Below are 25,931 nucleotides of genomic sequence, written 5' to 3' on the forward strand. Positions count from 1 at the left end.
CCAACTCTCCCAGGATCGGGAGGATCCAGATTTTCGAACAGCATCAGAATTTCGACTTTGAAAATGAGGCCGATGTTTTGAAAATTTAATGATGTAACCATCATGATTTTTTGCGAAAATCGTGAAAAAATGGATGTCCTTTTTTCCGATTGCAATCGATTGGCAGGACTCGCCTGGTCACGAAAAGACATACCGCACCCCGATCAGCTGCCGTATTGCAGAGATATAGCGTGCAGAAGAAACCTGTATTCTAGGGATATGCAATACCAACTCCTAGGAGGGCTATATCTCAGGCAAATAGGGCCAGATCAGTGAAAGACCTACTCTCCCAGGATCGGGAGGATCCAGCCTGTCGTGCGGCATCAGAATCTCGACTTTGAAAATGAGGCCGATTTTTTGAAAATTTAATGATGTAACCATCATGATTTTTTGCGAAAATCGTGAAAAAATGGATGTCCTTTTTTCCGATTGCAATCGATTGGCAGGACTCGCCTGGTCACGAAAAGACATACCGCACCCCGATCGGCTGCCGTATTGCAGAGATATAGCGTGCAGAAGAAACCTGTATTCTAGGGATATGCAATACCAACTCCTAGGAGGGCTATATCTCAGGCCAATAGGGCCAGATCGGTGAGAGACCAACTCTCCCAGGATCGGGAGGATCCAGCCTGTCGTTCGGCATCAGAATCTCGACTTTGAAAATGAGGCCGATTTTTTGAAAATTTAATGATGTAACCATCATGATTTTTTGCGAAAATCGTGAAAAAATGGATGTCCTTTTTTCCGATTGCAATCGATTGGCAGGACTCGCCTAGTCACGAAAAGACATACCGCACCCCGATCGGCTGCCGTATTGCAGAGATATAGCGTTCAGAAGAAACCTGTATTCTAGAGATATGCAATACCAACTCCTAGGAGGGCTATATCTCAGGCAAATAGGGCCAGATCGGTGAGAGACCAACTCTCCCAGGATCGGGAGGATCCAGCCTGTCGTTCGGCATCAGAATCTCGACTTTGAAAATGAGGCCGATTTTTTGAAAATTTAATGATGTAACCATCATGATTTTTTGCGAAAATCGTGAAAAAATGGATGTCCTTTTTTCCGATTGCAATCGATTGGCAGGACTCGCCTGGTCACGAAAAGACATACCGCACCCCGATCGGCTGCCGTATTGCAGAGATATAGCGTGTAGATGAAACCTGTATTCTAGAGATATGCAATACCAACTCCTAGGAGGGCTATATCTCAGGCAAATAGGGCCAGATCGGTGAGAGACCAACTCTCCCAGGATCGGGAGGATCCAGCCTGTCGTTCGGCATCAGAATCTCGACTTTGAAAATGAGGCCGATTTTTTGAAAATTTAATGATGTAACCATCATGATTTTTTGCGAAAATCGTGAAAAAATGGATGTCCTTTTTTCCGATTGCAATCGATTGGCAGGACTCGCCTGGTCACGAAAAGACATACCGCATCCAGATCGGCTGCCGTATTGCAGAGATATAGCGTTCAGAAGAAACCTGTATTCTAGAGATATGCAATACCAACTCCTAGGAGGGCTATATCTCAGGCAAATAGGGCCAGATCGGTGAGAGACCAACTCTCCCAGGATCGGGAGGATCCAGATTTTCGAACAGCATCAGAATTTCGACTTTGAAAACGAGGCCGATTTTTTGAAAATTTAATGATGTAACCATCATGATTTTTTGCGAAAATCGTGAAAAAATGGATGTCCTTTTTTCCGATTGCAATCGATTGGCAGGACTCGCCTAGTCACGAAAAGACATACCGCACCCCGATCGGCTGCCGTATTGCAGAGATATAGCGTTCAGAAGAAACCTGTATTCTAGAGATATGCAATACCAACTCCTAGGAGGGCTATATCTCAGGCAAATAGGGCCAGATCGGTGAGAGACCAACTCTCCCAGGATCGGGAGGATCCAGATTTTCGAACAGCATCAGAATTTCGACTTTGAAAATGAGGCCGATTTTTTGAAAATTTAATGATGTAACCATCATGATTTTTTGCGAAAATCGTGAAAAAATGGATGTCCTTTTTTCCGATTGCAATCGATTGGCAGGACTCGCCTGGTCACGAAAAGACATACCGCACCCCGATCGGCTGCCGTATTGCAGAGATATAGCGTTCAGAAGAAACCTGTATTCTAGAGATATGCAATACCAACTCCTAGGAGGGCTATATCTCAGGCAAATAGGGCCAGATCGGTGAGAGACCAACTCTCCCAGGATCGGGAGGATCCAGATTTTCGAACAGCATCAGAATTTCGACTTTGAAAATGAGGCCGATTTTTTGAAAATTTAATGATGTAACCATCATGATTTTTTGCGAAAATCGTGAAAAAATGGATGTCCTTTTTTCCGATTGCAATCGATTGGCAGGACTCGCCTGGTCACGAAAAGACATACCGCACCCCGATCGGCTGCCGTATTGCAGAGATATAGCGTTCAGAAGAAACCTGTATTCTAGAGATATGCAATACCAACTCCTAGGAGGGCTATATCTCAGGCAAATAGGGCCAGATCGGTGAGAGACCAACTCTCCCAGGATCGGGAGGATCCAGATTTTCGAACAGCATCAGAATTTCGACTTTGAAAATGAGGCCGATGTTTTGAAAATTTAATGATGTAACCATCATGATTTTTTGCGAAAATCGTGAAAAAATGGATGTCCTTTTTTCCGATTGCAATCGATTGGCAGGACTCGCCCGATCGTGAAAAGACATACCGCACCCCGATCGGCTGCCGTATTGCAGAGATATAGCGTGCAGAAGAAACCTGTATTCTAGGGATATGCAATACCAACTCCTAGGAGGGCTATATCTCAGGCAAATAGGGCCAGATCGGTGAGAGACTAACTCTCCCAGGATCGGGAGGATCCAGCCTGTCGTTCGGCATCAGAATCTCGACTTTGAAAATGAGGCCGATTTTTTGAAAATTTAATGATGTAACCATCATGATTTTTTGCGAAAATCGTGAAAAAATGGATGTCCTTTTTTCCGATTGCAATCGATTGGCAGGACTCGCCTGGTCACGAAAAGACATACCGCATCCCGATCGGCTGCCGTATTGCAGAGATATAGCGTGCAGAAGAAACCTGTATTCTAAGGATATGCAATACCAACTCCTAGGAGGGCTATATCTCAGGCAAATAGGGCCAGATCGGTGAAAGACCTACTCTCCCAGGATCGGGAGGATCCAGACTTTCGAACCGCATCAGAATTTCGACTTTGAAACTGAGGCCGATTTTTTGAAAATTTAATGATGTAACCATCATGATTTTTTGCGAAAATCGTGAAAAAATGGATGTCCTTTTTTTCCGATTGCAATCGATTGGCAGGACTCGCCTGGTCACGATAAGACATACCGCATCCCGATCGGCTGCCGTATTGCAGAGATATAGCGTGCAGAAGAAACCTGTATTCTAGGGATATGCAATACCAACTCCTAGGAGGGCTATATCTCAGGCAAATAGGGCCAGATCGGTGAGAGACCAACTCTCCCAGGATCGGGAGGATCCAGCCTGTCGTTCGGCATCAGAATCTCGACTTTGAAAATGAGGCCGATTTTTTGAAAATTTAATGATGTAACAACCATCATGATTTTTTGCGAAAATCGTGAAAAAATGGATGTCCTTTTTTCGGATTGCAGTCAATTGGCAGGACTCACCCGATCGTGAAAAGACATACCGCACCCCGATCGGCTGCCGTATTGCAGAGATATAGCGTGCAGAAGAAACCTGTATTCTAGGGATATGCAATACCAACTCCTAGGAGGGCTATATCTCAGGCAAATAGGGCCAGATCGGTGAGAGACCTACTCTTCCAGGATCGGGAGGATCCAGCCTGTCGTTCGGCATCAGAATCTCGACTTTGAAAATGAGGCCGATTTTTTGAAAATTTAATGATGTAACAACCATCATGATTTTTTGCGAAAATCGTGAAAAAATGGATGTCCTTTTTTCGGATTGCAGTCAATTGGCAGGACTCACCCGATCGTGAAAAGACATACCGCACCCCGATCGGCTGCCGTATTGCAGAGATATAGCGTGCAGAAGAAACCTGTATTCTAGGGATATGCAATACCAACTCCTAGGAGGGCTATATCTCAGGCAAATAGGGCCAGATCGGTGAGAGACCTACTCTTCCAGGATCGGGAGGATCCAGCCTGTCGTTCGGCATCAGAATCTCGACTTTGAAAATGAGGCCGATTTTTTGAAAATTTAATGATGTAACAACCATCATGATTTTTTGCGAAAATCGTGAAAAAATGGATGTCCTTTTTTCGGATTGCAGTCAATTGGCAGGACTCACCCGATCGTGAAAAGACATACCGCACCCCGATCGGCTGCCGTATTGCAGAGATATAGCGTGTAGAAGAAACCTGTATTCTAGGGATATGCAAATCCAAATTTTCAGACGGCTATATCTCTGGCAAATAGGGCCAGATCCGCGAAGGACTTACTTACCCAGGACCGAGGAGATCCAGCCTGTCGTTCGGCATCAAAATCTCGACTACGAAAATGAGGCCGACACTGTATAGCCGAGATACATCGTAGAGAAACAAGACAAAAACAGTAATTTAATTAGTTTCCCAACCAAAAGTTCGGGAGACTATATCTCGGGGAAATGGGACCAGACCTCTAAAGGACCTACTTTCTGAAGATCGTGGGGATCCAGACTGTCGTTCGGTGGCAAAGAACTCTAGAAGATATTTCTTGAATGACAGTATCACACATCGGTAACTGATGATTTTATATCCTATTTTCTGATGCCAATACATTGTACTTACTTACTGGACAACTCTGCAATTTCTTATTCGATCTTGATGTACCACGCTTTGTCGTGATCGGGAGGCTCCTTTTTTTTAGTCAGTGTGGCAAGGATATTGACTTTCTAATGTTCTTTTCAATTTCATCGCCATAACTCTGCCACTTCTTGCTCGATCGTGTTATCAGGGGGAACACCATAGATTGAATCCTTATCAAGGATCAGGGATTTTTTCCAGTTGTCTTTAATATCGGATATAAAAGTAATTTGTACCGTCTATTTGATTACCGGGGCACGTGTGTCTCGACCTTATCACACCAAATGGTTTATTTAATTTTCGTTTACAACAGGGTGCAATAAGCAAATAGCAACGAATTTAAGCTAGAGCATGTCCTGTAGGATTCTCGGTGAATGTGGTACTGCCTGCTGGCTGGTTAACAAATTTCGAGTAAGGCGCTGCGGCCACTTCATACCCTGATGTCGTCAGGATCGCTTCCGCGCTGCGTGCTAAAACCAAAAGCTTGCCACTGAGGCCAATGTCGATGGACTTTAGCTCGCTGAGCTTCTTCTGCTGATCGATGACATAGATATTATAATTGACGCCGTACAGGCCAAATAATAGCTCCAGCTCGTTTCGTAACGTAGGCAAGGTAATGAGCTCTTTAGTAACGTTGTGCTGGAGCAACAGGGAAGCTCTATTGCTTTTGCCAAAGCGTGGCTTCAATTCCTCGACCAAGGTAACGTTCAGCCAAGGTAGACTAGGCAGCTCCAACTCTTCGGTAGAGCAAATAGTGAGCTTCAAAGGAACGCCTTTCAGATCCACCAGCTCACTAGCGATAAGACGTTTTTTAGCTGCCTGATTAGCTGAATACGGAGCGAATTCCGACTTGACGGCCGTCTTGATCATGGATGCATAGCTTGCCAAAACCTTCTTTAGCTGACCTTCGGCCTCTAAAGTTTCCTTTTTGCCATTGGTGTTGGGAGTAAGCTCATGATAGATAAGTACGGGATCGGTCGGTATCAGTTGAGCCTTCTTCTTGAGCTTTTGTACTCGGTTGATGACTTCGCGGGCTAAGCCTTCTTCCAGTAGCTCTTCGTTGGGCGTCATGTCTAAGAGGACCAAAACCTCATTGTCGCTATGGGCTTCAAAGTTTCCTCCCACCTGCTCGGATGTGCAGTAAATGATCCGAACTTCCTCCAGCTCTATGCGCTGATCCAGAATGTTGAAGTACCCCTGCGCAACCTGCTTCTGAATCTCATCGTCCTTAAGCGACTTAATAGCAGCCATAACAGCCTTGAAGTTGCCTTTAAGCCGCTGGCCGAGCGTCTAAAAAGAGATACGCACTCAGAGAATGATTCATTATGTAAAAGGTAGTCAATATCTTACCTTGTGATCGGGCTCGGCTCTCAAAGTCACTCCATACTTCTCCTTATCAGAGCTCAGTGTCAGTTTTCGAACGTTGAGTTCGCTAAGAATAAAGTCTTGCAGACTCTTGATAGCCGCCAAGGTTTGCTCGTCTTTGTGTATGACGATAATCTCCGAAACGGGATACTTAACTGGTAGAGTGCGTCGATCACGCATAACGCGACCTAACTCCACGACGGACTGCATTAGGGCCACAGAGCGCTCGATGTCGTTCCGAATGAATTTTTTTTGACTAACGGGCATCATTTGATAGTGGACTGAATCGCCATGCTCCAAGGAGCCAGGTGGCTGGAACAAGACCAGCCGCTGGAATATATACTCCGTAAGGTAGGGCGTGAAAGGGGCCATCATTTTGACCATCGTGTAGAGAACATCATAGAGCGTGTCCAGCGACTGGATACACTGCTCTGATCCAAGCTCTCCTTTGATGCGACGACGATTGAGACGCACATACCTTAAAACGAAGAATCCTTATTGGATTATGCGCCAGTCTAGTCAAAAAGAAATAACAGATCTCACCAGTTGGTTAGTTGATCAATGAACTTCGTAAGTCTGGGCACGACTGTGTACAGACGATACATCTTCATTTCGGTGGCAAAGAACTCAAGAAGAGATTCCTTGAATGACAGTATCCACACATCGATAACTGAAGCCTGATCCATATTTTTCAAATGGCGGTCCCGCTGATAGCTGTACTGGCCCTTGCCCGCCAAATCCTCCTTCTCGTAACGCACGATGTTTTGCAGTAGGAAACGGTAGGCATTGTACCAAGGAAGGAACACATCCTTGATAACGTCGCGCACACCCTCCTCCTTGAAGCGCAGACTCTCTGCTCGCACCACTGGAGAATTAATAAGGTACAGCCGCAGAGCATCGGCTCCATATTTGTGGACGACCTCCATGGGATCGGGATAGTTCTTCTTGCGCTTGGACATCTTCTGACCGTCGGCAGCTAGTACCAAACCGCTTGCGATGAGGTTCTTGAACGGTGCCTTATTGAACAGCGCCGTCGAGATCACAAGGAGCGTATAGAACCAGCCGCGGGTCTGATCAATACCCTCCGCTATGAAGTCAGCAGGGAAATTGTTCATGAAGTCCTTTTCGTTCTCGAACGGGAAATGCTGCTGAGCAAACGGCATCGACCCGGACTCGAACCAACAGTCGAAAACGGGGGCAATGCGTCGCAGTGGAGGATTTCCGGGAACAGCCGATGGTATCTCAATATTGTCAATGGTCTCACGGTGAAGATCCTCTACGAGAACTCCAGAAAGTTCCGCCAATTGTTTGATGCTGCCGATAACCACGGTTTCTTCCCCATTGGGCGACCGCCAGATAGGAATTGGAGTACCCCAGTAGCGATTGCGGGAGATCTTAAACGAAGGGATTGATGCAGCTCGATTAAGAAATTAGATATGTAGAAAGAATATTGTACTCACAGCCCAATCCCTGGCATCCTTCAGCCAGTTTCCAAATCGTTTCTCTTTTACAAAGTCGGGCACCCAATAAGTCTGGGAGCTGCAGTCCAGCAAATTCTTGGACATGTGCTCGACGCGCACAAACCACGAGGGCACTGCCTTGTAGATCAGCGGAGTATCTGATCGCCAACAGAAGGGGTAGCTATGCTTCACCTGACCACTGGATACCAGATTGCCGCTCGCCTTCAAATTGGCCATGATGTGCTTGTCCGCATCCTTCACATATTGGCCCTCAAAGTCGCTGGCCTCTTTTGTGAATCGACCCGCATCGTCAACGGGGCAAATCACCTCGCTAGACTTTGTGATGATTCCGGCCGCCAAACAGACGCGGTAATCGTCCTCGCCAAAGTATGGAGCATTGTGGACAATTCCTGTACCCGAATCTTCCGTAACGTACTCATCGACCAGGACGCGGTAGGCCTTCACTTCGGCGCCGCGTTTGGTAAAGTACGGAAACAGCGGCTTGTAGTGCAGATCCTTGAGAGTTTTGCCAGCAAACTTCTCCTTCACTTCATACTCCGCCTCCGTTTTGAAGACATAGGACAGCCGTGACTCCGCGAGTATAAACAGCCGATCGCTCTTCACGTCACGTACCTGAATAGGCAAGGAAATATAATTTGAATCAGTAATTTACATAATTTACATCAGTTGCGCTGTTAACATACCTTCACATAGGTCATGGTGGGATGTACACAACAGGCAAAGTTCGACGGCAGAGTCCAGGGCGTTGTGGTCCACACCAGGAAAAAGGTGTTTGGCAGTGCCAATGCCTCTAAGGCGATCACCACACAAGGATCCACCACCTCCTTGTAGTTCTGGTTTGCCTCGAAGTTAGAGAGTGACGTTGTGCAGGCGGTCGAATAGGGCATGACCTTAACTCCCTGATATACCAGGCCTTTGTCGAAGAGCTGCTTGAAGATCCACCAAATGGACTCCATGTACCAAGGATACAAAGTCTTGTAATCGTTCTTGAAGTCTATCCACCGACCCACACGAGTGACAACGTTCTCCCACTCATCCGCATATCTCATGACAATCTTGCGGCACTCGGCGTTGTAGGCAGTGATGCCCATTTTGGCCACGTCCTCAGGCCCGCGGATGTTCAGCAGCTTGTCGATCTCGAACTCCACAGGAAGGCCATGGCAATCCCAGCCGAAGCGCCGATCTACATGGTATCCCTGCTGATAGGCGTAGCGTGTTACAATATCCTTTATTGTGCCGGCTAGGATATGCCCGTAGTGGGGCAAACCGGTAGCAAAAGGCGGACCATCGTAAAATGTGTACCTACATCATAAATGTGCATATTTAGTAAGTATATTGAAAAAGTGCGGCTGATGTAATAGTCGGAAATACTTACTTGGGCTTTCCCTTTGACAGCTGGCTGCACTTTTCAAAGATCTTCTCGTCACGCCATTGCTGAAGTACATTCTCCTCTTCGGCCGTGAAATTTATATTTTCCGGCACCCGGCAAACGTCACTCCGCTGCAGTTTCTTTCCCATAGCTGCAAAACTCCGTAGTTTAAGTAGAAGCCATATTCAAATGTTATATCTCACCTTTTGAATCAAAAAAATATATATTTTTGCAGCGATTTTGCGTGGCACTTGTATTTTGGTGGCAACGTGCTTACATTTTGCTCAATTTATTACATGTTGTCAACTCTACACGGTTACTACACCTTTGCTACATAGTGGGAGGAAAAAGAGGGTGTGGACAACAGGCAAAACGGCCCCAAAAACGCAACGTATGCAAGGTAAAACACACCCTTCTCGCCTAATGTACCTTGAATGTACGTCTTCAACTTATTCTGTTTTTACACGGTAGATTGTTTTCAGCAAAACCGTGTAGAATAGGTCGTGTAAAAAAATGCAATTGATCGTATGCAATAGGTGATTGGTTCCTTATCTCTAAAACCTATTAAAATTGGGGAAAAAATTATGGAATGTTGGAAAAACAAATTTGCTTATAAAAAAATTTCTTTACCAACCACGTCTGATTGTACGTGTACCTACTAAGTAGATAGCGTGTAGTTATCATGTACAAACTGGACATTTTTGTTGACCTTTCTTGTTTAAACCTTATTTTAGACACAATACAATAAAAAGAGGTACTTAGAGTTGGCCAACCTTGTAAAGAATTGATTAATCAATGAACAGGCCAAGAAAATAATTAAACCTGCACTTTAGCACAGGTAAAAGATATTGCGATCATTTTTGTTTAAGCAAGGGCAAAGAATGTATCTACAAGAACAATGTACATACGGTATTATTTTAACTCAAGTTGTTCCCCTACTTAGATATAGGGGGGATAAGTGGGTTAAGTTATTTCAATCATCATGAAATATATACTTATCGGACATAAACAAAAATAAAGAAATCCCAAAATCGTTAAGTTGAAAAAGGTTACTTTTCAGAGCGAGAGAACAATTGAAAAATTTTGACGCTGCAACGATGGATCCGGATGAGGATACCATTGCCAAATCGGCATCCGCGCGCAAGCGCCAGAAGCGCCATGATTCAGGAGACGAAGATGAGAGCTCCAGCAGCCGCTCCGCTGCAGGAGATGCGACCATGGACATGGAGGCCTCCACAGCACCAATTTGGTGAGTAGATGAGGTTACCTTCCAACAAGTGCGTAGCTATTGATTGATTTTTGTTTGGGCTTGGGCAAAACGCAGCGAAGAGAAAACTGCAGTCATAAGCGAGACTGAAATAGGAACCTACAGCAGCACCAACACCAGCAAAACGAATTATAACAACGACGTCGATGACGACGACGATAGCAACAAAGAGGGAGGCATGAGCAGCAAACAGATATTGCTACAGGGGGAGGAAGCAGAGGGCAACGACGAATCGATGAGTCCGCCAGAGGAGGAGGCCGAAAAGATTTCACTCGTGCAGGGTGCGCTGTCTCCAGCGGCAGCCAGTGCCGTGCTTGCCTCAGATATTGTGCCCAATACCAGTGACTACATCGACAGCGACGATGATCCATCAGACGTTGAAGTGAATCCCGGAACTTCCAATGCAGACACTTCGCCCACATTCAACCAGCGGAACATACCATCCACACGTTCATATCGCCGCATAACCGTGGAACTTGTGGCCACATTAGAGAGCAGCAGCGATAGTGAGGCGGCTGTCGCTCCAGTGCTTCCCAGTGTAGATGAAGAAACCGAGGAAACCGCAGAGGCGGTAGTCCCCAACCCCAACGACGAACCGACATCGAGTGATGGCGATACTAACAGTCGCATGGAGGATGACTTTTGGAATCATTACGACAGTTCCACAAGCAACACCTCCAGTGATGGAGGAATGGTAAGTTCGATAAAAAGTTCTTTTTTTTCTGTTTTATTCGCTGAACTCTCTTTTTCATGGGGCACTAGGCTGATCATAGTGATTGGATTGAACCGGAGCCAAATGCGGCTGACTGGGAGAACATTGACTTCGCCGTGAACGAAATCATGTACAAGGATAAACCGCCATACACCTGGAACTCGGCCCATGAGTTGATGCAGCGCGAGCACAACATCATCAATCGAATTGGGTGGCGCGGCGGCCACACCTCTGTCGATAGCTTCGGGCGGGGCTTCTACGGGTCCAGGCATGTCGTGGAGCAGATGTCGCTCTGGAATACGATGATCAAACACAAGGGCTGTGTGAACTGCCTTAACTTCAATCGGGCCGGGGACCTGCTCTGCTCTGGCTCCGACGATACACGAATCATAGTCTGGGACTGGGCCAACAACAAGCCATTGCATATCTTCAAATCGGGCCACCACGCGAACATTTTCCAGACAAAGTTCATTGACAGTGCCGGATGCTTAGATATTGTGTCCACCAGTCGCGATGGCCAGGTGCGACGCGCCGTCATCCCTCCATCCGGGGGCGACACTAAGCCCACGAGACTCTACGCGCACACCGATGCAGTGCATAAGATCGTGGTGGTTCCGCACACCAAGCACGAGGTGATGAGCGCCGGCGAGGATGGGACTGTTAAGCACTTTGATCTCCGCACCAGTACATCTGCAACCACCATGCTGCACTGCACCCACAATGATCACAACAGACGGGGGCAACGGAGCCGCGTACGTCTTTTTAGCATTTCCCATCATCCGTTTGCGCCGGAGTTTTGTGTCAGCGGCACTGATGACAATCTTCGTGTCTACGACAAACGCAAGCTACCAAGTCCCATTCACGAGATGACCCCCCGAGGCGTTCGGGAGGTTAGTACTTCTACCGCCAAAACGTGAGCCTTTTCATTTGTGTCCTCTTCTCGTTCCCAGACAAAGATGACGCACATCACTTGCGCCGTCTACAATCACAGCGGAAGCGAAATCCTAGCTTCCTACAGCGATGCCGGAATATTTCTCTATGACAGCCGCAACTACAAGGAAGGCGATACTCTTCACTGTTACGAAGGGCACGTGTAAGTGACAGTTCATCTCTCAGAGAGCTCACCCCCTAGATTATTTTGCTCTGTTCTCCTGTTCACCGCCGCCTGGCATACAGAAACCATCGCACCATCAAGGGCGTTAACTTCTTTGGACCACGATCCGAGTACGTGATCAGTGGCAGCGACTGCGGCCACATCTTCTTTTGGGACAGGAACACAGAGTCCATCATCAACTACATGAAGGGTGATATTGCGGGGGTGATTAACTGCCTGGAACCGCATCCCTGGATGCCAGTGCTGGCCACGTCTGGGTTAGAGCATAATGTCAAAATCTGGACCCCCGATGTTCCCGGAAAAGTAAGTGTTCAGCTCACAGCCAGAATTGGTAGAATTCAGTAAAGTATATTATTTTGTTTGCAGCACGTGCCAAAACCGGAGGGTCTGAGGGATACGCTCTATAATAACTTTCGTCGCAGCATTTTGGAGACCGTTGGTGACGATTTCACCAGCGAAATGTTTTTTCGTCAAGTCATAGGGGATCCCTCCACCAGGGCTCGCTGGCGTGTTCGTCGCCATAGTCGTCGCAATGAGGGTGCCGCAGATGCCCCACCAGGATCGGTGCCACAGCACGAACAGAGTTTTAGCAGCGCCACGAGCTCCGCCAGCGACACCAGTTCCATGTATCGGCGTCGTGACAGCAACAGCTCGGACACCAGTGGGGAAGGATATCCTCGCACAGACCCCATGGGCTGCAACCCGCAATAGGCCCATGGCAGACACCCACACTCCACACCACCACCATCCAAAGCATAGTTACAATATTTATCATCTCGAGTAGAGCTAGTGCGGGGCTGCACTTTTAAAGTTCGGGGCTCGCATTTGCAGATAGATATATTCGAGATGTGGTGCGGGCCGTGGCCGTGGTCTCCTTTGTTTTTAAACGCGTTTTTAATGCTGTGAATCTGTACTTGTAAAGAATAAGCAAGCATATACCTATTTTATTAATTTTGAACAATGTTTAATAAACACACACATGTATTGAGAATACCATTCTCTCAGTCGTTTGTCTGGCAGATGAGGGCCACGCTCCGCTTCACCCAGTGCGATGGTTTCGCCTGGGTATTGAGCAGAAGCGGCACCACATAGTTAGTCGAGTGTCCCGTCGTGGAGAGCGTGCCCTTGCGCTCGCCCGTCTTGTACAGGGGACACTTATAGCGTGTTCCCTCAACTAGGTCCAAAATGAGCACGGGCCGGAAAAAGATGACGGGCATAATATAGATGAGTATCTTAGGGTATTGTTCCACCAGCATGTTATGCTCCCAATCCCAGCGCGCCCCCTCCACAAACAGACCGTTGCAGTAGACGCCATCGTCTGGGGGCGTCGCCTTCGTCTCCACCTTGAGCACATCATAGTCGAAGGTCAGCGTGTCGATGGGTATCTTGTACTTGCGGGCAAAGTTCTGCATGGCACCCGTGAGGAAGGCCTGCGTGAAAAAGAAACCGGATAGCCAGAAGGTGGGCGGCTTGCCGTGCATGTACCAGTGGAACAGCCAGTTGAGGCGCTTGTACAGATCCTGGACATAGGATCCCAGCGGCTTGAGGCTGGGATACGACTTGGACATCCACTTGAGCGGTATGCGATTGAATTTCATGGCCGTCATGACATTCTCCAGATCGGGGGTCATGACAATTATGCCCTTGATTCCCATGGCCAGGTCCCTGCAGGAAGCCCGTATCTCCTTCTGCAGCTTAAGGAAGCGCTCCATTTCCTGCACCACCACCGTGTTCATAGACTCATTGTAGTCCACGGGATATTTCTCGGCTGCCGCCTCAATGTCCATGTCCGCCGGCATATCTTCTCCAATCTGCTTTATGGTGTTCAGAATTATCTGCTCCACACTGACTCCGGCGCCTGCAGTGCCCGCCGCCTCGCTGCCCAACAGCAGGATCATCGAGTCCAGCAGTGTCTTTGTGGTCTGCAGGTCTCGCGTTATACCCGAGTTTGCGTGAAGACCGTACACCTCGGGCGGCGCCAGAGATGGTATGTTGTCCTCCAGGTAGCGCAGCATCTCGCGGTGCTCCATCTTGCGGGGCAGTATGTAGCGGTCGTCTGTGGCGAACCTGTACCGGTTGTCGGCCACCACCTGGGGATTACAAAAGTCCGCCAGAATCGTGACGATCGCGCGTCGATCCCAGTTGTCCGTCACACGGCCGCCATAATTGCATTCGCTGGTCAGATACGAGATGGCATCGTACGGGACGTGCTCATATTGGTTGAGAAGCATCTGGAATGTGGAAGAAATTAACCATAAATGTATCGCGAACCATGATGAATGATAGCACTGTGCGACAGTGTGTGATAAATCCTTTGAAGGGTCATACAAAAATCACTTCAACCCATCAATTGTTTAGGGTTTGTCTCGTGCAAAATACGAAACCACTGTCGCACGGTGTAATCGATACAAACTTACGCTCAACTGCAGCACAGAGATCTGGAGATCAGACTCGTTGAATCCGTAGGCGATGTTCCAGCCGAGCGGTCCGTATTTGCGTCTCTCCTGCACCACCGCATGGAAGAAGCAGATGCCGTACAGCAACCGAGTGAAGGCGCGATCCTGCTTGGCACAGCCCGCATAAAACTCGTACTCGTTGATTGGCTCCGAGTTGTAGGAGCGCATCAGGTTCTCCCTCAGCCCAGTCGGTGGTTCATTTGTCATCTTTACGCCGTTTTGCAGAATAGTCACAGGAAACTGAGGCGTGGGGTAGGCAGTCAGCCAAAGGCGGAAGTTGGCTATGGAAAATAAAGTTATATGAGGATTGGGAAAAGACTTTCTCTCACTTACGAACGGTGTTGAAGGTGTCCATGTTCTCCCACATGTACTCCAGGGCGGGCATCCAAGAAGCGGCCAGGTGGCAGTTCTGCAAGCACACCCAGTAGCCCATCTCCTGGGCGCTCTTGATAAGGGCTGTGGCAATCGGGCCCTGGCCCTGGCCCAGCGAGATGCTCTGAAAGGTCTCCTCCTGGCCCATTTTCTCGGCGAATGCCAGCAGGGAGCCCAGCGGATCAGCACCCGGCGAGAGAATGAACACGAGTGGAGTCAGGGCCGTCGAATCGGCATAAGACTTGGAAATGTCAAACTCTGGCGGCGACACGAACTGATCCCCGATGGTGAGGGCGATGAAGTTGCGAACTGCCAGGAAGACAGAGTCCGGTCGCAGGGCCTTCAGCACGATGATCTTCTCAAAGGCAGTGGTCTTGTCATTCCAGGGTGCAGGCAAAGGTTGCAGCTCCGGCGAGGCGTGGTCGTAGATGGCCTGCCAGGCGGACAGGTTCTTCCGAAACGCGTCCACAATCCCACGCAGCTCCTTGAGCTCCTCCAGCCGCAGCACATTCAGCCAGACGGTCTCTGTGATCCAGCTGTGATCGGGATTGGGCGGCATGTGGCTGGATTCTTTCGCATTGGTGACCAGGTGTGCTAGATGACGCATCTCCACTTGGCCCGTGCCCAACAAGACGCGAGCGGTGAGGATGAATGAGAACAGGAGCTTGTCCTTTTCGAAGATGGACCGGCAAACGTTGTTGTACAAGTTCTTGGTGAACCCATCCACCAGGAACTTGATGCGTCGTGGCAGATCTTTGGACTTGTTGGCGGTGTCGATGGAGTACATGTACAGGTTGATATACCAATTCAGAGAGAACTGGTACATGGGATCGATGTTGGGCAGATCAGTGATGGAGTAGTACAGAATAGAGGAATGCACTGCCACCGGCTTGTAGTTCAGCCGGAAGGCCTCAATCTTCGCGGACGTCTCTTTAGCAGCCTCCTGCTTCTCCTGGATGTCTTTGGATAGGCCCTTGGACTCGCCCAGAATCTGGATGGCCGCTTCGTTCTCTAGAATGTCCCCCTCGCTGGCAGATAGCGTCTTCAGGATCAGGTTCTCGGCATCCCGCAGTGCCCCCTTGTTGGTCGCCGCCTCTGTGGTGAGGGTGATGCGCAGCTCCTGCAGATCCGGCCGCTCCTTGGCCACCACAATGCTCAGCAGCTGGTCCATCAGTGCGTTCTGGGTGAGGGCAAAGTTAATCACCGTCACTTTGTTGAAGGTCTCCGGCAGGAAGTGCGGATTACGCAGATTGCAGGTCATATAGAGCCGGAAGTTGGGTGACAGTGGCACCACCGCCTCACCAAGGCTGATGTGCTTGACGCCGCCCTGGATGAAGGTCTGGTGCATCAGAATGGGGTCCAGAGGCACCTCTAGTTCCTCTTGCACGTTCTCGATGATCACAGGAGTGCCGTACTCCATGGCCTCTGCAATGATACGCATGTAGTTGCCCTGATTGAACTTGACGCAGTTCAGGCGGTTCTTGCGCTCCATGTTCTTCAGCCAGTTGTTGGCCTGCCCCTGGGGATCGATGAAGAGGCTGTAGCGACTGGAGCTGGACACTATGATGGCATTTTCGCTGGAGAACTCGTCGTTGGGCAGGCCATCTAGCTGCCAGTTCTGGATTGTCACCTCCAGCCCGAGCACCTCCGTGATGGAGTACTTTTTGGAGCAGGGAATTTTTAGCTTCGTCACCTTCTGGAACCAGTCGTTCACGCACTCTGTCCTCGACTGCAGATTCACTGCCGATAAGTAGGCAATGATGCCGCACGAGAGGAGCACATCGCCGGGCAGATGGTCGTATAGCTCCTGCAGGTCGTCGGCCGCTTTGTTCCAGCGCGACTTTTCACCACCCAGGCCTCCAATGAGGGCCTCGGCACGCAGCAGCTTGTTGCGACAGTTCTCGGCATGCTCCTCGGTCTTCTTCATCTCCTCGTTGGCCTTGTCCAGCTCTATGTTGAGCAGAGCCACCTTCTCCTCGAGGGCGGCGGCCAGAGCACGCTTCTCGGCCAGAAAGCTCATTGTGTCCGCGTACTCCTTCTCTGCGCCGGCCAACTTGGCCTTTTTGGGAGCCACCACTTTGGCCACGTCGTCGTACATATCCATGGCGATGATCCACTGGCAGAGACCCTTGGCCGCACTGGAGGCCTTGGCCACCACCTTGGGATCAAAGTCCTTGTTCGGGATGAACTCTTTGCGGATGCGCTTCATGATCTCCACCGGAATGTTGTCTTTATCGAACTCCTTAAGAGCGGGCAGGAAGTTCATCTCGCCCAGCAGCCGCTTGCTGGGCCCCCAGTAGTCCTGCACCATCTTGCCCGACGAGGGATCGGGTACACGATCCGCCGGTATAGCCTTGATCACGCACACCGCCGCCATAACCAACTTGATGACCGACGGTGGGTTCTTCATCGACTTTACGAGCGTGATATCCGCGGGCTTCAGTGTGTTGAGGGCGGCCAGGGCATCCTCCAGGACGGGAATGGCCTTGGCCAGATCCTTTTCGCACTCGTTCTTCAGCACCTGCGCCGCTACGGCCTGCACGGAGGCCACCTCCTCGTCCCGTTTCACCTGCTCGGCGGCTGCACTTGCCGCCAGGGTCTCCTTGTTGATCTCGAGCATCATCTTGCGGGAGGCCTCCGCCAGGGCCACCAGCTTCGGCTGCAGGGCGTTCAGGTCGCGTTGCATAATGGAGATGGCGGCAGCTGCATTGGCAAGCGTGTCCAGGCCCCCGATGTATCGCATCTTGGCGAACATCGTCTCGCTCTGCTTCAGGTCGATGAGAGTCTGGAAGGAGCGGATGAGCTCGATGAAGGAGGCGTTTGTCTGGTAGATGTGGCGCCCGCTTAACTGGCAGAAGGCGCGCGTGGCCCGGGCAGCTGTCGTGTGGAAGTACTGGCAGGTGTCGACAATGGCCATTTTAATCTCCTCGGAGGGCACGTTCACGTCCACCAGAGACATTCTGGCGATCATCTGGAGCGCCTCCTCCGGCCAGCTATCGTACCAGTCGATGGTGCAGCAGTTGACCAGTGATGGATACAGGCGGACACGCGTACGCAGGGCATCCCCGATGGGCGAGAAGCTGAGGACGATGTGCAGCTTCTGCTTGCAGCGGTTCACGAAAAACGAGAAGACCTGCAGTGGCGACACGTCAATGTTGCGGTTGCCGCCCTGGGCGGCCAGACGTACCATCTCCAGAACCTCCTGCTTCTCGTCGATGGGAAAGATGTTGGGCACCTCGCCCTGATTCAGCAGACAATCGATGTCCTGCAGGAAGAGCTCCATCTTGATCTGGTTCTCGGTTATCAGGAAGGTTGTGTGCTTATTCATTCCCCCCGCTTCCTTGAGGATCACCTTGATGTCGTCATGCCAGTCATTGGCCCCGTAATTCTTGGTGATTTCGGGCTGGAAGAACGAAGTCTGTACCATGTTGGTGGCCAGCTTCGTAAGCGACTGGCGGCCCGATCCCCCCAAACCAATTAGTAATGCGCTCGCTCCCTGGATGGAGATGATGCGGCAGATGCGATTCAAGTGCTGCAGGGCGAAGGTAAACAGGGTGATGTCCATTTTGGAGCGGCGTGTCGAGTTGTAGTCATCGAGGCTGTCCAGAGCCACCTTTAGGAACACCTCCCCGCTGGGCACCTCCTCGTAGCGCCGCTCGTCCGGCACACTGTCTTCGTCGAAGTAGACGCCAAAGAACACGTTGTTGGCGGTCTCCATGCTAAACACCTGTTCGTCTCCCACCTGGACGCAGTACTTGTCGAAGATATTCTCAACCTTGTCCTTGAAGTTGGCCTTCAGGCAGTCGTTCAGCTTGTCGAACATCCACTTGCGGTCTGTATCGTCCACAAGACGGTCGAAGAAAACTCGCATTGCCTCGTGGTACCACACGCGCACAAGCACCTTCTTGTCATTGACGGATTCCTTGCGCACCAGGGTGCAGCCGGTGACGACGCGCGAGATGTCTCGCAGATTAAAGACGTAGTGGCTCTTGGCCGGAGTAGCCCGTACCTCGGACTGGACGCTCTTATATATGCTCTGGGTGGCACTGACGATCTGATTGGTGACCAAGAATACGTCCTGGCCGTGGCCGGAGCGCCGGAAGCCGCTGAGCGCCACATTTAGGAAGATGCGGAACATGCTGTCGTCGCTGAAGGTGTTGATAGAGAACACATTGAAGTGGTTGAGGAAGCGGGCATAGACGTCCTGGCGACTGCCACCCGGTAAGCCGCAGGCGGCCATGATCAGGACATCGTGGATGTACAGCTTGGAGGCGTCCTTCAGATCGTACACGTGCCCGTAGTCAAAGTACTGGCGCAGCAGCTCCAACGGCGGCTGTGCCCCGTACACCTCCTTCACGGGCATGTTCATGTCGTCGACGAAGAGGACGCTCTGCATACCCTTGGGCGGTCCGTAGATGCCACGCTTCCACTTCTGCAGCTTCGAGATGAGTAGTTCCTGACACTGGTTGGCCGTGATCATCACCGTGAAGGTGATGAAACCCGACTCGTACTCCTCCTGGTTCAGCTTGTTCATCAGATAGTTTTGCACATAGACGCTCTTGCCGGTGCCCGTGGGGCCCACTAGCAGCATCCGCTTCTTGTGCTTCACGTGCATCTTGAGGAGGTGCACATAGCGGCCCGTGTCCACAGTCGGTACAATAACGCCCGTCTTTGTCTCCTCCACATCCATGCGTTTGGCCAGCTCCGGCCAGTAGCGCCACGTCCCGCGCTGCTTGAACACGTATACGTACTCCACGAGCAGACCCTCCACGGGCGGAGTCACCTCCATTTTGCCAAGAAACTCTGGTGGGTTTGCCTCCTCACCGTCATAGATCTGCCAAGGAATGTAAAGGAGTGAATCTGTACATCTCCCAAGATACATATGTATACTGCACTACATTGGCTTTGTACTTTTCACAACACAAAGCCTTGTAGATACCGAGTGGTAATTATTAAAGTGCAGAAAGGCGCCTACATGCGGTTTATGAATTTTTAAAACAGAGGTGGATACATAGCAAGCTAAAGATGATCATGAGATCTTACCAATCAGATGTACAGCCTAAAACTTAGTCTTGTGCAAAGTAGAAAACCACTGTGGATCGGTGTTATTCAACTCCTTACCTTTCTCAAAAACGCATCAAATTTGTCTCGCGAGGCCGTGTCCAGAATTCCGCCAACGCCCCAGGACAGGGCGAACAAAATGGCGGCCTGGAAGTAGCCCACCATGTACTTCTGGTAATCTTCCGGGTTCTCTTCGATGGCCTCGTCCAGCAGCATGTCGATCAGGTCAAAGGTCGTCAGCATGCAGTTGAACTCCCCCGACCGGACGAACTGGCTGCAATTACGACGGACAAACGTCTGGCATTGTGGCAGGAGCCACTGCAGCATGGCCGACACATACTCGACGCCCTCCTCGTCGGCCCACCGCGGATCTGCTTTCTTCAGCCAGCTGTTAGCGAAGGCACGCCAGCCCAGCGTCGAGGGCTCCATGTAGATCATTCCACAGCGGGAGACGGTGGCAGGCGAAGCCTGGGCCAGATCCATCACCTCAAAGATCATGGACATTTCGTGCGACATAGTGATCACCTCGCCGCTGGTCAAGCACAGCTTCTTGTTGTCGTCCAGCACCGTGTTCATGTTCTCAATCCACACAGCATCCACGGGACCATCGAAGATCACCCATTTGCGGTCTGGCGTGGGTGTCATGGCAAACTCGCGGAAAATCTTGGCCACCAGGCCGTCGGTCCACTCGTAGGATATGGGATCAAAGGAGCCGTATAGCTGGTTCATGGTGATTGACTTAGGGTTCATGATGCCCATCAGTACATGCTGGAAGTAGCTGCTCTTTTGCGGAGCCTTGATCTTCAGCGCAGACATGACCTTGGACAGGACCTGCAGCGTCTTGGACTTGCCTGCCAGCGGTTCGCCCACCAACATGAAGCCGTGCCGGACAATGATCATCTCGTACGTTTGGATGACCTTGGTGAGGAATGATGGGGCTGGTTCCAGCACCTCCTCCAGGCAGACACGCTTGAATTCGGTCTCGAAGAGACTGTAGTCGATGTGCGGCAGACTGATGCCCGGGAAGATGTCCGAGATTATACCCTCGAAGAGCGGCACATCGAATGACAGGAACTTCGGCAGATTCACGTCGATCAGGCTGCGCAGCAGCAGGATGTCCTCCAGCTCGTCCGGATACTGCTTCTTGATGTTGCCGCAGGCAGAGAGCACTGTCTTCACCGCCCGCATGCCGTAGTCGTAGTGGTTCTGGCTGGACAGCTGCTCCGAGCAAAGCCGGTAGGTGGTCACGATCTTGACGGCCAGCTTGCGGGCGTCCACAAATCCGTACGAGTAGAGGGATATCTCACCGATCATGGCGTAGTCCGGCACCATCATGGCTACGGATCGGAACAGGACCTTTAGGTTGTCGGGCAACTCCGAGCGACCCGCGTAGCCGGGATTCATGGTGATGCAGACGTAGACGGCGGGATTAAGCATCAGCTCTGTGCCCTCAAACATGAACTTGCTCACATTGGCCCGCACCGCCTGGATAATGAGAAGAATTTGCTGGGCCACCACCGACAATACCTCTAGCTCAATGCGGTTGAACTCGTCAAAGCAGGCCCAGGCGCCACACGAGGCCAGGCCCTTGAAGAACTTGCCCATGGCCTTGTAGTCCAGTCCGTCGGAGCAGTTGAAGACCTTGCACTGGACGGCCAGGGCTTTGGCCAGGTCCTTGGTGGTCTCCGTCTTGCCGGTGCCCGCAGGACCCTCTGGAGCTCCGTTCAGATGGAGCTGGTAGGCGCCAACCAGGGTGCGGTAGCAGCGGTCCGTCAGCGGGGTGATCACCAGCCGATCCGAGTTACCCAAATACTCGTTGGCGAAAGGTACGGTGGCGTTTATGATCCTCACCAGAGTCTTTTCATCCTCCCAGTAGTAGCGCATCTGGGCTAGCCACTGGAAATCGTATTCACTGTTGATTTTCAGCCGAATGAGCTCCTCGGTGACGTCCTTGGCGTGCACATCGATGACTATCAGGGACTTGATGGTGATCCTGTTGAGGTTGCTGATCACGGGCGAACGCACGAGGGCCACAATGTCGTTCAACTCCTTGGACAGCTCCTGAAAGAAGTTGGCCATAACGGCCTGATTGGTGCCGAAAGTGCGACGCAGGCAGCCGTGCATTTTGGCGGCCCAGTATACCTGCGAGATGGCCAGCACCACCATTTGGGGCCACTCCAGCACCCACTCATGCCGCTTCACCTTGGGATAGTGGCCGAAGGAGAGCTCGTTCTGGTTGCGAACCGCCTTCAGCATCTCGTCCTCCACTCCGATGAGCCACTTTTCCACGCTACCGCCGGCAGCCATCGTGGAGACAGGCTCTATGAACTCGATGTGCTCCTTGTCGCTGCTGATCATTGCCAGGACATTCTTGCTCGAGTCGAACTCCAGGCTGTTAATGCCCTCGAAACATTTGCTCAGATGCGGCAGCACGCGCAGCGGATCTTTCGTCTCCGAAAGGATCTCCAACATCTCGTCGTTGGCCAGAAAGAAGAATCGCGGGAAGAAGAGGCGCTTCTTCTCAAGGTAATTGCTCACACCCGTCGATATATCCTCGAGCAGTTCGTTGGCCTTCTGCAAGGATTCCAGCAGCCCAGATGCTGGTGCCGTCTCCATCACCAGCGGCTGACGCAGCACCAGGCCCATGTTGCGGGTGTAGGTCTGCTCCACAATGGTGAACAGGCGACCCTCCTCCGGCATCTGAGCCACGATGTCCTTGGAGGAGAAAATGGGCAGCAGGTACAGGTAGTTGGCCTGCACTTTGCCCCACTGGTCAAGCGTCTCGTTGACCCGCATTATCTTCTCGTACCAGGCGCGCACCTCCTCCTCGCAGGGCTTCATGAACGCCGAGCCGCGCATTGTCAGCGTCTTGAGGATGTGGTCGTCGAGCAGCGCCTGGATGTCGTCCAGGCTATTAAGGATCGTCACACCCGTCTCTTTGTATGGGCCCGTGGGGAAGACCTTGTTCTCCCATTCCTTGATCATTGCCTGAAGGGCGTTCCACAGCTGGAGCTCCTTGTTTGCACTGATGCTGATGATCTCAAACTGATCCAGAATGCTATCCAGTCCAGAGTCGAGAATCTTCCTCAGGGTAGTGCCCGCATCCGGTGTGACATCAAAGCCGGCAATTTCAGACATCTCCTTCCAGTGGCGCTTCCTCAGAGCCGGATTGCACATGATGTTGACCACAAAGACACCAGTGGTGAAGTCTTTGATGGACTGAATCATCGAAGTGCACAGCCGCAACGGCACTGGATGCTTAGCCGGATCGGGATCTTCAGTTTGACCCTGCAATTATACGATTTAGCGATCTTTTGCACACATATGTTGCAATTTTTGACCCACCTTAAATTTGCAAACGGGATTGTCAATGAGATCCTGTTTGATCTTGACGCGGTAGTATTTCTGGTTCTTCTGGAACTCCTTCAAATAATTGTCGGTTGTCGATTCAACAAACTTGGGCTCCAAATACTCAAAGGGTCCATCCCGCCACACGTTCAAATAGCGCTGCCAATCAATGCAACATCTGTGGATATCAAAAGGGAACATAAACCATCAAAATTCTCCAATGACAACGGGGATGGGATGGGCTTTGTTTGCAACAATTTAATTGATGGTCTTTGGTGCTATATATGTGTGTCTATGTGTGACAGTACTCACTTCATTAGCTCTGCAAATGGATAGACAAAGGACTTGATCACCTCCAGCGTGGGATATTCGGTTTGGGCCACCTTAAATAGCTTCTCCTCCTTGTTAATCCAGGCGACGTAGTCGTCAAATGTTTTCAGCTGATCAATAAAGTTCTGCAGGATTATATAGCTGTCGCGAAACTTCTCCGGCCTGCTCATGTCGTCGATGATGGCCAACTTGGGCAGCATTTCCTCAATATCAGTATTAAGCTTTTTCACCACCTCCTGCAGATGCTCCTCGAAGAGGAACTTGAACTGTTCCTGCTGGGAGGCGTTGTACTCGCATATCTCGTTGATGACCTTGATCCAGGTGATGGTCTTGATAGTCAGATCGAAATGATACTTGGACATTTCCCTCAGCTCGACAATGTTGGTGCCCACCTGGAGGCAGTAATGGATGCGATCCGTCAGCTCGGCAAGCTTCACCGTCTTTACATGGATCATATAGTCGGCGCTCTCAAGTAGCTCCTCCGTGGACTTTGGTATCTCTAGAGCGCGGTATTTAATCTTCTCGAACTCCTCGCAAATCTCCTCCTCGGCCTTGATGTGCTCTTGTATGATGATGACGGTGATTTCGGCAATCAAATTCTCTGCCAAATTGCGGAGGCCCTGGATCGCAGGCTCGTTGTGGATGACGGCCATCACAAAGTACTCGGTCGCTGGCTCGCTGCGGAGCATATTGATAAACTCGTAGTAGATGTCGATCCGAGCAAAGTACTCCTCGAACTCATGCGGCTCGGCCAGAAAGATGTTCAGAGCCTCACGCTCCTCCCACGAGAACAGGGCATGGTACTTGCTTCTAAAGTTCTCTATGAACTGTGTGACCTCGTCGTAGGTGGCAATAATGATCTTTTGAACCTTGTCAATAACATCCTTCAGGGAGTTGTCGTTCATCTCGATCTTGAGGTAGTCACTGACCTTGGCGTACGCGGCCATTGTGGTGAGGGTTTCCACCTGAGGTTGCAGCGGCTCCATGCGATAGCCGACCATCGAGATCTCCGTGGCGATCTCAGCAAAGGTGCGTAGAATGCTAAAGAGGTTGGGCCGAGTGTCCAGGTCGCCGGAGGACTCGGTCCACTCCAAGGACATACGGAACATGGGCATCGTACGTGGATCGCTACAGATGCGAAACATTTCAATAAATGTTCGCATCTTCATGTTGTTTAGCTCCCGGTTCATCAGTCCCTCCAACCCGCTCCAAGCACGCTTCCACAAGGCCGGAGGCATCACCCGCTTGCGCAGCATCTTCCGCAACACAATAACCAGCTTGGGATACCAAGTCCACCGAAGAAAGGTGTTCACCTTGTCCAGCTGGTTTTGGATGTACTTGCGGTAGAACTTGTAGGAGAGTGCTTCGCGTCCGCACAGCCCCATCTGCTGCTGCTGGGCGCCCGTGGCGCTTACGTACTTGAAGATACAGACGACGTTTGGCAGATCCGACACCGATATGTTCAGTACGGCGCGCATGGGCAGCTGCAGGATGAGCAGCTTCAGGCCAATCTTTCGGCGGTTCTCCAGGTAAACGCTGTAGTTGCCTGTGCGACCGGGACGCTTGAAATGGATGTCTGCGTGGGGCAACTCAAAGTTGGATGGGTCTTCGTCGGAGAACTCGGGGTGGCGCAGTATGTTCTTCATGCTGTAGATCTTCATCAGGCGGTTGAACTCCTCATGCACATCCTTCATGTACGAGTCCACCATCTCTGGGTATCTGCGCCGCAACCGTTCCGAGGCGAAGCTCAATATCTTGGCCTCTGTCTTGCGCAGCATTGGCGGTACGATTATCTTGCGCACCTCGCGCCGCAGGTTGTCCACGTAATGGGACTGAGGCAGCGGCCGGATGTCCGGTTCGGGATGCCAAGACTGGCGGGCAATTCTCACCTTCACGTCAGCCGCCTTTTGCTTAAGGAACTGATAGTGTCGACGCTCGTGGACCTCAGAGATGTGGAACTTGAGCAGGGGATTCTTCAAGTACGGCTCATTATCGTATTTCCTGGTGTCCGAGGGCGGCCGATGCATGCGGCTCAGCTTGCGGCTGTACATGGTGAGTGACTCTTGTTTCAATCGAATCCAAAATTCAATGCGGTATCATGCAAAGGGAATCTTTTCATGGAAGGGTTTTCCACTCTCAATGCCTGACAACTTTCCGTATTCCGTATTTATAGTTGTTGCTAAGGCAACTTATTGTGTTTGTTTTTTATACCCGGTACTCGACCCTTTCTGTG

At 50.7% G+C, this 25,931-nt stretch overlaps 3 protein-coding genes across 3 annotated transcripts; 1 reads left to right on the forward strand and 2 right to left on the reverse strand.

Moving 5' to 3' along the window:
* Positions 1-5,061: 5,061 nt before the first annotated feature.
* IleRS (Isoleucyl-tRNA synthetase) lies at positions 5,062-9,381 on the reverse strand. Its single transcript, XM_001352372.4, has 7 exons — positions 9,242-9,381; positions 9,045-9,189; positions 8,353-8,971; positions 7,649-8,281; positions 6,732-7,582; positions 6,174-6,666; positions 5,062-6,113 (listed from the first exon to the last, which is right to left on the reverse strand). The coding sequence occupies exons 2-7, from the start codon at positions 9,185-9,187 to the stop codon at positions 5,163-5,165; spliced, it is 3,690 nt and encodes a 1,229-aa protein (XP_001352408.2). The 5' UTR covers positions 9,188-9,189; positions 9,242-9,381; the 3' UTR covers positions 5,062-5,162.
* A 581-nt stretch (positions 9,382-9,962) lies between these two features.
* On the forward strand, positions 9,963-13,083 carry LOC4812274 (DDB1- and CUL4-associated factor 8). The gene is made up of 6 exons (XM_033383402.1): positions 9,963-10,287; positions 10,363-10,999; positions 11,068-11,907; positions 11,968-12,110; positions 12,194-12,434; positions 12,498-13,083. The coding sequence occupies exons 1-6, from the start codon at positions 10,136-10,138 to the stop codon at positions 12,840-12,842; spliced, it is 2,358 nt and encodes a 785-aa protein (XP_033239293.1). The 5' UTR covers positions 9,963-10,135; the 3' UTR covers positions 12,843-13,083.
* On the reverse strand, positions 13,046-25,872 carry Dhc62B (Dynein heavy chain at 62B). Its single transcript, XM_002135264.3, has 6 exons — positions 23,681-25,872; positions 23,366-23,546; positions 20,081-23,308; positions 14,921-19,793; positions 14,549-14,868; positions 13,046-14,362 (listed from the first exon to the last, which is right to left on the reverse strand). The coding sequence occupies exons 1-6, from the start codon at positions 25,747-25,749 to the stop codon at positions 13,133-13,135; spliced, it is 11,901 nt and encodes a 3,966-aa protein (XP_002135300.3). The 5' UTR covers positions 25,750-25,872; the 3' UTR covers positions 13,046-13,132.
* Positions 25,873-25,931: the final 59 nt, after the last annotated feature.

The sequence above is a fragment of the Drosophila pseudoobscura genome, chromosome X (genome assembly GCF_009870125.1).
Source record: "Drosophila pseudoobscura strain MV-25-SWS-2005 chromosome X, UCI_Dpse_MV25, whole genome shotgun sequence".
In the NCBI taxonomy this organism is placed as follows: Eukaryota; Metazoa; Arthropoda; class Insecta; order Diptera; family Drosophilidae; genus Drosophila; species Drosophila pseudoobscura.

Coding starts and splice junctions, on each gene's coding strand:
- Dhc62B (XM_002135264.3), bottom strand. CDS start 25,749: ATGTACAGCCGCAAGCTGAGCCGCATGCATCGGCCGCCCTCGGACACC. Junction 23,547..23,680: donor CCATTTGCAGAGCTAATGAA/GTGAGTACTGTC, acceptor TGATATCCACAG/ATGTTGCATTGATTGGCAGC. Junction 14,363..14,548: donor TCTCTGTGCTGCAGTTGAGC/GTAAGTTTGTAT, acceptor TCCACATTCCAG/ATGCTTCTCAACCAATATGA.
- LOC4812274 (XM_033383402.1), top strand. CDS start 10,136: ATGGATCCGGATGAGGATACCATTGCCAAATCGGCATCCGCGCGCAAG. Junction 11,908..11,967: donor CCCCCCGAGGCGTTCGGGAG/GTTAGTACTTCT, acceptor TCTCGTTCCCAG/ACAAAGATGACGCACATCAC. Junction 12,435..12,497: donor CCCCCGATGTTCCCGGAAAA/GTAAGTGTTCAG, acceptor TTTTGTTTGCAG/CACGTGCCAAAACCGGAGGG.
- IleRS (XM_001352372.4), bottom strand. CDS start 9,187: ATGGGAAAGAAACTGCAGCGGAGTGACGTTTGCCGGGTGCCGGAAAAT. Junction 7,583..7,648: donor AGGATGCCAGGGATTGGGCT/GTGAGTACAATA, acceptor CCTTCGTTTAAG/ATCTCCCGCAATCGCTACTG. Junction 6,114..6,173: donor GAGCCGAGCCCGATCACAAG/GTAAGATATTGA, acceptor ATCTCTTTTTAG/ACGCTCGGCCAGCGGCTTAA.